This window comes from Oppia nitens, unplaced genomic scaffold, assembly GCF_028296485.1.
Source record: "Oppia nitens isolate AA-2021 unplaced genomic scaffold, nextdenovo-longstitch-racon4-pilon3 scaffold15_pilon_pilon_pilon, whole genome shotgun sequence".
NCBI lineage: Eukaryota > Metazoa > Arthropoda > Arachnida > Sarcoptiformes > Oppiidae > Oppia > Oppia nitens.
In genome coordinates this window covers 1,901,610-1,915,496 of record NW_026533194.1, presented here as the reverse complement: position 1 = coordinate 1,915,496, position 13,887 = coordinate 1,901,610, and the positions used below count along the sequence as shown (strand labels likewise).

Below are 13,887 nucleotides of genomic sequence, written 5' to 3'. Positions count from 1 at the left end.
TACCATAGTTTTTATAACTTATATATACTGTATATTCACTTAAATATTTATTATTATTATCATCTAATTGACAGAAATATTTTTATATACAATGAGAAAAATATATGAATTTATTATTATTATTGAAATATTTTTATCTTAACTCAACTTATATTTTTTACTGATAATATTTATATGCATTAATAAAAATTGATAACTTATTAGTCAAATAATAATAATATAATTAATTTTTATTCATATTATAATTATTTTAAATAAATTTATTGTAAACTATAAACATATATTTGTTTTACAATTAAATTATTTGTCATTTATATTTAAAAAAATAACTATATATTAAGCCATAATAATATTTTTAAGCTACCTATTTTTAAAAAAAAATATATATTTAAAGTATTATTAATTTTTGCTGATTATATTATTTTTTCTTTTCATTGATTAACTATAACTGACTTTAACTATATATATATATATTAAACAAATATTTAAATATGGCGCCCAATTTATATATACAATTTATAATATATATTTTATTATAATACTTTATAATATTTTAATATATATATATATATATATTATGAAATAATTTGATTTATGCCATTTTATTTTGTTATCATCTAATGTTTACATGACTACAATTAGCCATATAATAGTTGTATATATAATAATATTTATTGATGTAACAATTACAGGTATTTATATTGTGTTGAATTAATTAATTTATTTATTTTTTTTAGTAGTGTATTGTATTGTATACCTTAAATATATACTGACTATTATGATAATAATAATAATATAAATAATATGTGCGATATATTTGATAAAATTAAAAAATATTTTTCATTACACAATGAAAATACTAATCAAATCAAACAATTTTATTGTAAAACTAATTGTTTATGGTTTACGACAATTGATGACATAGTCTATACGGTTGGTGACAACGATTCCGGTAAACTAGGGTTGGGTCACAACAACAATCCAGTTAATGATAGACAAGAATTAGAGGAATTAAGGGGAAAGTCTATCCGAAAAATTATTACTGGATATGACTTTACATTGTGTATGACTACTACTACTACAACTACTTCAGGTGTTAGTGATGGTTATGATGATAGGGTTGACCAACATATATACAGTTGGGGTTGCAATCAATACAATCAATTGGGAAGGCATATCATCACCACCACCACCACCAGTGATGATGATGATGATGACGAGTACTACAAACCCGATATTATAACATATTTTAACAATAAAATCATTGAAGACATTGCTTGCGGTAATTATCATTCGCTGGCACTGACCAGTGATGGCACTGTCTATGGTTGGGGTAATAACAGTGAAGGACAGTGCGATTGTAGTCATAGTACATCTGATACCAGTATTGATGAACCAATTTTAGTTGAATTTCCAGATAATACAGTAATTCAATCAATATATTGCACAACCAATAGTTCATTTGCAATTGATATCAATGGCCGGGTATACAGTTGGGGTGATAATGATTTCGGTCAATTGGGTCATAGAAATAAAGGCGTATATAAACCACAATTAATATATGATTTGAAAGCCATTTCAATTAAATCGATTGGATTTTATTCAAAAGTCATAAATAACTTAATAATATTGAAAACATATTTCCTATCAACCAATGGTCAGGTATATCAATGCGGAACACTTACTACCGATGATTTGCAAACAACAACACCGATAATAACGCCTAAATTAATTGATAATTTGAAAAATGTTGAGGAAATACATGATAATTATATCCGAAAAAGTGATAGTAATTATATATATGAATTAAATTTAAATCTAAATACGAAACAAAATAATATAACAGTAATTGATTTAACAAAACTAGAATATATTAGTTTTTTAGATTTATTTATCGATATAAATAAGGAAACATTGAATATAATTGATGTTCAATCAGATTTATTAAATTATTTTCAATACGATTGGAGAGATAATTATCTAATTGAAAATTTTACTAAATGTGTTAAACATTGTAATAATAATAATAATAATAATAATAATAATAATAATAATACTATTTATGATAATATTATCGGTTCGGGTAGTTTCGGTACAGTCTATGTTTATAAACATATTAATAGTGGCGAACAGTTTGCTATTAAAGTTGTCGACGATATAGGTATATATATATATATATATTTAATTACTATTGTTTAAAAATATAAATTAGTTATTACCGTGTTTAAATATATGTATTTATTTATGTATTATTTTATTTTTTGTTGTTGTTTTATTGATTAATCAAAGATGATATTAGAGAAGCAAATAAATTGCGTAAACTTTGGTCACCATATGTTGTACACTATTTTGATGCATGGATTCAACCAAACAATAGTCGACTATACATTCAAATGGAGTTATGTTCGCAAAGTTTACGTAAATTTATTACGGAATTAATGTCTGAAACATTTCAACGATTGTCAACTGTATCGGCAATGGATTGTATAGAGTATTATATTATAAGTAATATAATGCTAGAAATTTGTGAATCCGTTAGATATTTACATACAAGACATCCGCCGGTTATTCACAGAGATCTCAAACCCGATAATATACTTATTGTTGAAAATCCGGTTAATGGCAATCGGTTTATCAAAATATGTGATTTTGGTTTGGCCTCAGATCATATACGTTCGGGGTCTATGTCCTACTCGCACACCGATAATTGTGGGACAGGTATCTATAGGGCACCGGAAGTTAAAGGACTTACCGATGAAAGGCTATTATACAATGAAAAATGCGATATTTATAGTCTGGGTATTATATTATTGCAATTGTTTGGCATTTGCAATGATATTGATATAATGTAAGTTACTTAAAAATGTTTATTATTGATATATAAAAAAATTTTATATATAACATTATTTAAACAATTAACTATTTATATATAAAATTAATATAAATATTAGTTAAATAGTTAAAAATTATACTATTTTTTGGATTCATTAGAAATATTTATTATATATATATAATGAAAAAAAATTGTATTTATTTTTTATATATATAAAAATTAATTTTATTAGAGTTTATTGTATTTATAAATTATTAATAATATATTTTTTTCTATAGAAACATAATTGAAAATAATAACAATGACAGTGTTAAAATATATGAATCAATTGTTGAAATTATCAAGTTAAGTTATCTATTTTTTTAAAAAATGATAGTTTTTTAATTAATATAATTTTTTTATTAATTAACAGTTGTTGGAGTAGTCAAAAAAATTATGATAATAAAATCAAATCAAATATTCAAGTTATTAGTAAACTATTACAATCAATGATAGACTGGGAACCCGGAAAACGACCCAAAAGTACAACAATTGATTATATGTTGAAATTTGAAAAGATTTCTAACATTTCAATTGTTAATAATTATATTGATAGTCTATTTAAACTATCAATTAGTGATGATGATGATGATGATAATAATAAAAATCATCATGATCAATTAACTATTTATAGCGATACTATCATAGATTATGATGAATATTATGATCAATCCATTGAAAATCTTAATCATAGTCTAGAATATGATTATTCATTGATTGATGAAACTGATGATGAATTGTAAGTAAATTTTTTAAATATATTTTTTAAATATATATATATATTACTTTTGTATATACAGAAAATTATTAATATATATATATATATATATATATATATAGAATAATATATACATAGCATAAAAATTAAATAATTTAAAAAAAACATTTTAAAATAATTTTTTTAGTAATCTAGATGAATTGGAAAATAAAATTAAACAATTGCGAAAAACAACTATGTAAGTATAATTTTATTTTTATTTTTTAATTATTTATATTATTAAATAAAATAATGAAGTAAAAATATGTTTTTTTTTAATTTTTTTTAGCCAAAGCATATATGCTTATTATAAAACTGACTTTCAATATGTTGTTAATAATGTTTTGAAAATTTTTAATCAAAAAAATCTATTAATTGATTCTGTAATCGATTGGACGGAATTTATTTGTAATATTCATGAATATATTCCCAAAATATCGACACTGGATATTGATATTCAATTTAATTATTATGGAATATGTGAACCAAAAAATATATTTAATACCATATTTGAGACAAAATATACGTAAGTTTTTTTAAAAGTCGAATCTTTGAATAATTTATTTTTTTAATCTATATTTTGAAATATTTTTTTTATCAATAACTTAATAGAAATACTATTAAACAAATTGTAAGATTATTGAAAAATTTGGTAAAATTGAATCAAAAATATCAGAAAATTTGTACAAAATTATCCAATGATAACAATCAGAAAACAACTGCTGATTCGACATTAGCTACCAGTGCTGATAAAGACAAAGACAATAAAACTAATGGTCAGTTAAATACCGGGAATGGGATCCGTAATTTGGAAATACAGCAATCTATTAGACAATTGTTTCAATCAATTAGTGTATCAGATAATAGTCAACTTAAACAACTAATAGATAACTATTTGGTAGCACCAGTAGCATCACCATCATCATCATCGGTTAACCACGATCAACATATATCACAGTTTATACACAAATATTTCAATGCTTTAAGCACATCTATTGGTGAGACCCGAGACGGCCAGACAGTTAGCGACCACAACAACAACACCAATAGTGCCATTAATGCCAGTATGAATGACTACGACATGTCATCAGCACCAGAATCACCAGCAGATCCAGTAGACCAATCAGTGGTAGACAACATAACTGGACAACAGGCTATACGTGAATGTATGGGTGCACTGTTAGCATCCAATGATCCGGTATTTAATACGAGTGCCAATCGTTTTATGTTATCGGAAATATTTGGCCACACATTTGATAATGTTTTGGATTTATTGTCGACTTATAAAAACTTGAATATATTCAACAAAACTACTAAAACTAGTAGTGATGAAGACTCACAAGATTTAATCCAACAAACAATAGCAATGATCAGTGATATGTATGACAACGAGACCGACGATAAAGGTAATGATAAATTGTTGTCGGATTAAATAATAGTATGTTATTATTATCTACCGGTGCTTTAGCAGTGGTATTACTAGACCCAACTAATGAATTTGGTGAAGGAACCAGTGGTGGTAGTGCTTATCAATGGGCACCAGTTGATGATAACGATGATGATGTCCAACCCAACCGGTCGACTACAGCCGATACACAACAAGTGTTTAATAATAATAATAATAATATTAATAATAATAAAAGACAATTAAATAATATGGACAGTAATGATGATAGCATTGATAATAACAAACAGGTATTATATAAAGTTTATATATTATTTATTAGTCACATAATAGTTATACTGTATATTTAACTAATAATTTGTTAATTATTTTATTTAATTTTTTTTCAGTCTAAACGACATCAATGTAAATAATTAATATAAAAAAATAATAAATAAAGTTTAAAATATTTAAAATTGTTTTTTTCTGTTAGTTCATTATTATTTTTATTATTATATTTTTTAGATAATGAAATTTTAATTTTACAATTTAAACGACATGTAAATCTCAAGTATTATTAGTAACAACAAAAAATACTTTGTATTTGAATACCAATTAAACTAAAAAATTAATTGTATTAATAATAATAATAAATATTATATAAAAATAACATTTTGATGGACAACACATTAAATAAATTATTAAATAATTAACTTACTTTCAGTTACTAAAAAATACTTTTAAAAAATTATGAAAACATTTGAAGCAAATCAGTCAATCACAGTATACTAATAAAATAAAATAAAAATTTAAAATTATATTAAAGTATAAAAAAATTATCTATAACCAGTTGAGAATGCTTCAAAAGCATTTCCATACTTAAAAAAGAAAAAATCAAAAAAAAGTTTTTGACACTATTTTCTTTATGTTCCTAATAAAATAAACTTAAAAATTAAAAAAAAAATTTATTAATTAATGGACACCATTATGTTTATTTTCATGAAAAATAAACTTAAAAAATCACAAAAAAAATTTTAGCTGAACGTGGATTCGAACCTATGTCCTCGTGGGACAAACAAACAGACAGATAGACCTACAGACTTATAGAATTCAAATACGTATTCCTTTCAGGAATACGTGGAAATAAAATCAAATATATAATAGCAAATGGACTGAAGTAAAGACCAAATGTAATCTGAATATTATGAACAAACAGTTGAGTGGTTTTCACTGAAGCCCGTCGTTGTCACCGATGTGTCCGTCAATTGTTTGCCGATAACAACAACAACTGTATAGTCTATGTAATCGCCGGTATCGGTGACAACAACAACAATGTCTTCGTCGATGTCTGGCTTCTGGATATCCGTCAACTTCAATGGCAATAAAATATAAAATAATAAAATGTATAGCAATACGATATATGATTTATATTCATACAGTAATTTGTTATCAAAAGTTTCTGATAATATTACACAAAAACAACCTTTTAATAAGATTAAGACTAAATGGTTGGAAATGAGTGGCCGACAGAAATGCCAAATGATTATTAAGATATTATTTTTTGTTGTCTGCGCTTCACTACTACTATACCAGTCATACCAACTAATCAAACAATACAACAGCGGTAAGACATTGGTTACTACAAATAATGTCCGATTTAACAATGAATTGTTGCCGGGTTTCACCCTATGCTTTCCGTACGCTCTAAGTATGGACGCACTGGCCAATCGATTTACCGAATTACGTGAAAATTATACAAAATATAGACAACTAATAGACAATCTCAGTGACAGTGATTATGATAATAATACATTGAAAATCGATCTATTAATTATGTATAATCAGTTTGTTGATTATTATATTAACAAAAATTTACCATTACTTGATATATACAAAACTAATCTAACGGTGCCATATTTGATTTACGATTCAAACGATGCCAATAAAACAAATAGTAACCAATATTTATCGGTAAGGATTAAAGTTTTTGACAACAAATTTAAAGAAATCATTGATTTTCGGCCAATTGTATCGTTTACGTTAGCGTATAGTTATCCAACTAAATGTTTTACATATTTTACTGAACTTAATCCGGAATATCGACAATATAAAACACATTTGGATTCAATATTTATTAAGGTCGTCCACAATAAACAATGGTTTCCGACCACACTGTACGACAATAGACCGTTGTATCTAATAATGCATTCGGCAAACAACACGCCCCGCAACTTATATGACGAAAATTATTTTTCCTTACATTTGAATAATTATTATAGTATTGGATATTCAACGACAAAGACCATAAGGTTGCCGCCCACGTGGGACACCAATTGTCGTGAATATAATATTTACGATTATAATGGCACTGTTGGTAGACAAAAGCACCGCACCCGATCCGATTGCATTTACCAGTGCTTTCAACAGCATATGGCAGCTAAAAATGGTAGATGTTGTGTCGATAATAACGATAATATAATCAACTGTAATAATAACTGTATCCCATGGGATGTTAGCCTAATCCCAGACTATTTGGTCGTTGAAAATGTGTCGATGTGTTTCGGAATTATAGACTATGGTTCCTGTAAACTACCGATTCAGGAAATTTGCGATAAACAGTTTTATGCCAGATTTATGCTATGAATTTAATTATATAACAACATTATTAGATCAACAAAATATTAAGCAATTGAATCGATGGGATAATTCTATGTTAAGTGTCTATATCAAGCATTCTAGACATACGGATAAGTTGGTCGAACACTGTSAACACACAAATGACTGGAATAGACTTTATATCAAATTTAGGGGGACTTTTGGGAATGTGGATGGGATTAGCCGTTTATAATATACTTAATTATATTGTCGAACTATGTTAATAAATTAAAAAATTATTTTATTATTTAATATTTTTAAACTATATTGTCAAAATATGTTAATATATTGTATTATAAATTTTTGTTTTTTTTCTTATTAATATTTTTTACATATATATATACAGTATATATTGATTATTTTAAATATTGTATAAATTGCTTTTTTAATATATTTAGATAGTTATTATATAATAGAATATATTATTTTATTATATTTAAATTATAATTTGTATAAATAATAGTTAATTAATTAACACTAATATTATTAAATTTTTTAAGCTATTTATCTTTTAGTTTGTATTATTTAATATTAAATATTTTTTATTTAACATTAGTATTATATTTAATAATCTTTATAATAGCCATAATATTGTGTCCCAATAAAGTTTAACTCACAAATAAATTCAATCAAATAATATTTTTTTATTGTATAATAAAATTTTTAAAAAAAACAATATTTTTTTATTTAGATCTCTGTGTTTGACATCGCGACCGGCAAATTGACTGAAGTACTGATCAAATGTGATCTGAATGTTATGAACGAACAGTTGAGTGGTTTTTACTGAAGCCCGTCGTTGTCACCGATGTGTCCGTCAATTGTTTGCCGATAACAACAACAACTGTATAGTCTATATGTAATCGCCGGTATCGGTGACAACAACAATGTCTTCGACGATGTCTGGCGTCTGGATGTTCGTCAACTTCAATGGCAGCTCATGTCTTGTCGATTGCTTCGACGTCTATACTTTCATTCGGTTTCCGTATCGCCCGACTGACGACTATCAGTGTTTGGCGGTGTAGTCGATGCCAATCATACCGAACGTACAAACGAGTTGTTAACTGTATGGCTGCGCATACCGTCACTTAAAACTACATATCGTTGGAAGCGATCTGTCATTATCTCCGTCGTAGTCGTCGAAGTCAACAGTCAGCAGTGAAAACAAATTAATATCGACTTTAGTTATATGGGTTATCAAATATTTCAGTATGAGATTGTCTATTAATTGTCTTTATATTTTGTATAATTTTCACGTAATTCGGTAAATCGATTGGCCAGTGCGTCCATACTTAGAGCGTACGGAAAGCATAGGGTGAAACCCGGCAACAATTCATTGTTAAATCGGACATAATTTATAGTAACCAATGTCTTACCCGCTGTTGGGTATTGTTTGGACAGTTGGTATGACTGGTATAGTAGTAGTAGTGAACCGCAGACAACAAAAAATAAAATCTTAATAATCAATTGGCATTTCTGTCGACCACTCATTTCCATCCATTTAGTCTTAATCTTATTAAACAGTTGTTGTTGTTGTGAAATATTATCAGAAATTTTTAATAACAAATTACTGTATAAATGTATATCATATATCTTATTGCTATACATTTTATTATTTATATCAAATTATTTATCAAATTTAAATCAAATAAAAATTAAATTTTTAGTGTATATTTTACAATATTTATTATATACTGTAATGCTATGATATAATACTTTAATTTATATTATATATATACAATATATACCGGTATAATAAATATATTATATTATTTTTTTTATTTAATATTCAGTATGAATAAACAATAATCATTTTATACTAATAATATATTATTTTTGAGTTTAATCAAAAAAAAAAAACTTCATTATTAAATTTATATTCAAAAAAATTTATTGAATCAGATTTAGATTACAAAATAAATTATATTTATATAAATAAACTTTTATATTATATATTAATATTTTCATTGATTATTGAAATTTTTATTATATAATTAGTGTACTGTGATTAACATATTTGGTTCACCTGTAAGTTAAKTAATTAAGTATTTATTTATTGTTATTGTGCTGTCAATCAAAGTGTTATATTATTGTATTATATATTTTTATATAACATTTATTATTATTATTATTTCAATTATTATTATTATTTCAATTAATTTAATATTTTAATTGGTATTCAAATACAATGTATTTTTTGTTGTTACTAATAGTACTTGAGATTTACATGTAGTTTAAATTGTAAAATTAAAAATTCATTATTTAGCAAAAATATAATAACAATAATGAACTAACAAAAACAAAATATTGAATATTTTAAACTTAATTTATTATTTTTATATTAATTATTTACATTATAATGTCGTTTAAACTAAAAAATAGGTAATTAAAAAAATTATTAACAATTTATTAGTTAAATATAAGCATAACTACAGTATTATGTTATCAATTATTGATAAATAAATTAACTGTTTATGATTATCAATGTTATCATCATTACTGTCCATTATAACTTATAATCAGTAAAAATTAATAATACTTTAAATATATTTTTAAAAAACTAGATAATTTATAAGTATTATTAATATTATGCCGTTTATACTAAAATTTAATTTATTTTTACAAAATAAATAAGTAATATCATACAATAAGTAATACAATTAATAAAAGTTTACATAAATATACATTTTAATAAAAATTAACAGTTTAACTATAATTTTCAATTTTGAACTAATTATTTTACTTAAATTCTCTCTCTCTCTCTCTCTCTCTCTCTCTCTCTCTCTCTCTCTCTCTCTCTCTCTCTCTCTCTCTCTCTCTCTCTCTCTCTCTCTCTCTCTCTCTCTCTCTCTCTCTCTCTCTCTCTCTCTCTCTCTCTCTCTAAGGGAAAGTCATGTCCCGGTAAAGTAACCGGAAATCATAATTGGATTGTCTTATACTGAGTCCGCACACAAACACACAATAAGACAACAATTAATAGATAACTTTATTATTATTATAATTATTTTTTATTATTATTTAATTTTTCTAATTTAATAATAAATTTAATTATTTTGTTTAAAAAATTTATAATATTAAAAATAATAATAAGTAAAATAATATGTTTTTTTGTTATTATTTATTGTCAAGTTAATTTAGTTCAAATGATAATTGAAATAAAAATATATATATAAGTAGATAATTCACATATTAATGTTTTACTAAATTTATTTGTGAAGTTATAGTTAAAAAAAATTAAGTAAAAAAGTATTTTGTTATATTTTATAATAATATTTTAATTTATTTATAATTATAATAATAATAATTTGTTAACATTGTCTTCATTTTTAAGCCGCCATATTAATTAATTAATTTTTTTTAAAATTAAAATATTTGATATTTATTTTTTCAGAAAAAATAAATAAATACATATGTTTAAAATGTTAGTTTCTAAATATTATTTATTAAATTTATTAATTATATAGCATATCATAAAATTTTACAAATTTTACTTTCATTATTCAAAAACTAAACGTTTATTATGATTTTTTATTAAAATATTATAATAATAATGCGTTTTTTTATAATAAAATTATAATTTATATAGATATTATAAATATATATATATATAATATTACTAATAATTATAATTATTAGTGGTTTAATAAAAAAAGTGTATATAAATACTATTTAATTTTTAATATCTTAATTACCAAACTGGTAGTAACTAACATTAAAATTTAATATATTATTTTTAATATAATATTATAAATATGTTTTTATAAAAAACAAGTTAAATTGATATAAAAGCATTGCCAGAAACAAACTTTATAAAATTTTATTGTCTAATATTAATATAAATTTTCTTTTATAAATTGCTTATCAAGTAACTGAATACTACAGTATAAACTTTAGAGATGTGGGGTATTATGTGATTCAGTATAACAAAATAAACTCTACTTTACTCATGTGGGGTATCAAATGATTCAGTATGATTAACATAAACTCAACTATTCATGTGAAGTATTAAATGAATCAGTATTATTAAATTTTATAATTTGATTTATAAAAAAATAACTTAATTATCTCTATTTTCATAACATAAAGCTGAAAAAAATCATACATTACGCAACAATAAAATTTTTAAAATATTTTTACCGTCATTTTTTTGAAAAATAATGCTGATGTATTAGATCTTATTTTTGTTATTTTATACAATTCTTAGAGTCAAAATGTTTACCTAAAATATTTTTAATTTCGTCGCCATTTTTCTATGTTCCTGAAAAGATATTAAAATTTTAATGCTGATAATTTATGCCTGTTTTTGATGCTTTATTCAATTCTATACTCAAAAAATTTTTATCTTATTTTTCACTTTAGCCGCCATTTTCTCTATGATCCTGATAAAATATTAAAATTTCAATAATGATCCCCTATACCTTATTTTAGATGCTTTATAAAAATCTAAAATAAAATTTTTAAAAAAAATTGTAATATGAAGTCAACGGACGCACACACACATTTTAGATTTCATTTTTTAAAATTTTGTTTGAAAATAATTAAAATATTTAATTTAAAAAAATCAAACTAATTATTGCTTAGTATTACTTAGTTTCCAATAAGATTCAGGCATTCAAGTAGTAGACTATATACACAAACATAATGTTAACTAAATTCCAGAAAATTTGTTTAATTGCAATCGCATTGATTGGTAATTATTGTTTTTTTCTTTAAAAATTAAACTAATTTAAAATAAATTGATGTATATATATATTTCAATATATACTTCAAATTGTTTTTTTTATTTATTCTTATTTTTTTTAATAGTAATTCTAACAACAATAATGTGTAATGAAAATGAACATCAAAATCAAAATCAAAATACTAACGATAACAAAGAGCCAGAAGAAAGTAATGAATTTAATCCAACACAGAGAGACAAATACAAATAAAACTGTTTTAATTAATTATTCACATGATTATATAATAAAATAATTTGATAGTTTTTAGATATATATATTTGATAAAAAAATGTAATAGTTTTTGGAATAATTGAAATAAAATTGTAAAATTAATGATATGCTATATACAGTAATTTATAAATTAAAAAAATAATATTTTGGAAACAAGACGTTTTTCAAAAAAAAACTTGAAATGTTTTGTTTGTTTACTGAAATCTATAATGGCTTTTTGAGTCTGTATGTAGCATTTTTTTCAAATTCTGACTTCAAATTCAGTTAGAGAACTACTAATAATGTATTGAAAGATTGCATTAAAATTTTGATATCTCTTCGGGAACATAAAGAAAATGGCGGTCAAAGTAAAAAAATTTAGGTAAAAATTTTAACGTTTAGTATTGTAAAGAGCATCAAAAATAAGATATTATAGATTAATATAATTTTTTTAAAATGGAGGCAAAAGTATAATTATAGTTGCTTATATTGTAATACTAAATCATTTGAAACAACAAATGAGTATTTGTTTATTTTGTCATACAGTCATTTGATATATTACATGACTATAGTTGAGTATATTTTGTCATACCGACTCATTTGATGCCCACATGTCTATAATAAGTTTATTTTGTCATAACAAATCATTTGATAACCTACTTGGCTAAAGTTGAGTTTATATTGTCATACCGACTCATTTGATACTCAGCATGACTATAGTTAAGTTTATTTTATCTTACCGAGTCATTTGATACCATACATGAGATATTTGAATTATGTATATTTGACAAGTTTTTAAATTTTTATAAGTTACTATGTAGCCGCTATTATTATACAAATTAATGGTTTTCAAAGTATTTTTTCTGAAAATGCTTTCTAGCATTCTTAACTGGTTTTTTTTATCTGAAAAATATATATCAAATATTTTAATATTTAAAAAATTGATTAATTAATATTTATCAGAATTTAAAAGCGGCTTGAAAATGGAGGCAATATTAACAAATTATTATAATTATTATAATATATCCAAAAAATATAACAAAATACTTTTTAACAAAATTTTCACGAACTCCTGAAAGGACTACTTATCTGAATTCTACATTTCTTTCCGTCCGTTGTCCGTCCGCATTTGATTGAATTTTAAAATTTTGACTTCAGATTTTGATTAAGCATAAAAACAAGTATAGGAGATCAGCATTAAAATTTTGATATCTCATCGGTAACATAAAGAAAATGGCTGCCAAAACATAAAAAATCTTAAGTAAATTTTAACGTTTAGAATTGTATAGAG

General features: G+C 23.6%; 1 protein-coding gene across 1 annotated transcript; it reads left to right on the top strand.

Moving 5' to 3' along the window:
* The first annotated feature begins 628 nt into the window (after positions 1-628).
* LOC128963513 (RCC1 and BTB domain-containing protein 2-like) lies at positions 629-2,852 on the top strand. The gene is made up of 3 exons (XM_054310031.1): positions 629-692; positions 926-1,789; positions 2,290-2,852. The coding sequence occupies exons 1-3, from the start codon at positions 629-631 to the stop codon at positions 2,850-2,852; spliced, it is 1,491 nt and encodes a 496-aa protein (XP_054166006.1).
* The last annotated feature ends 11,035 nt before the right edge of the window (positions 2,853-13,887 follow it).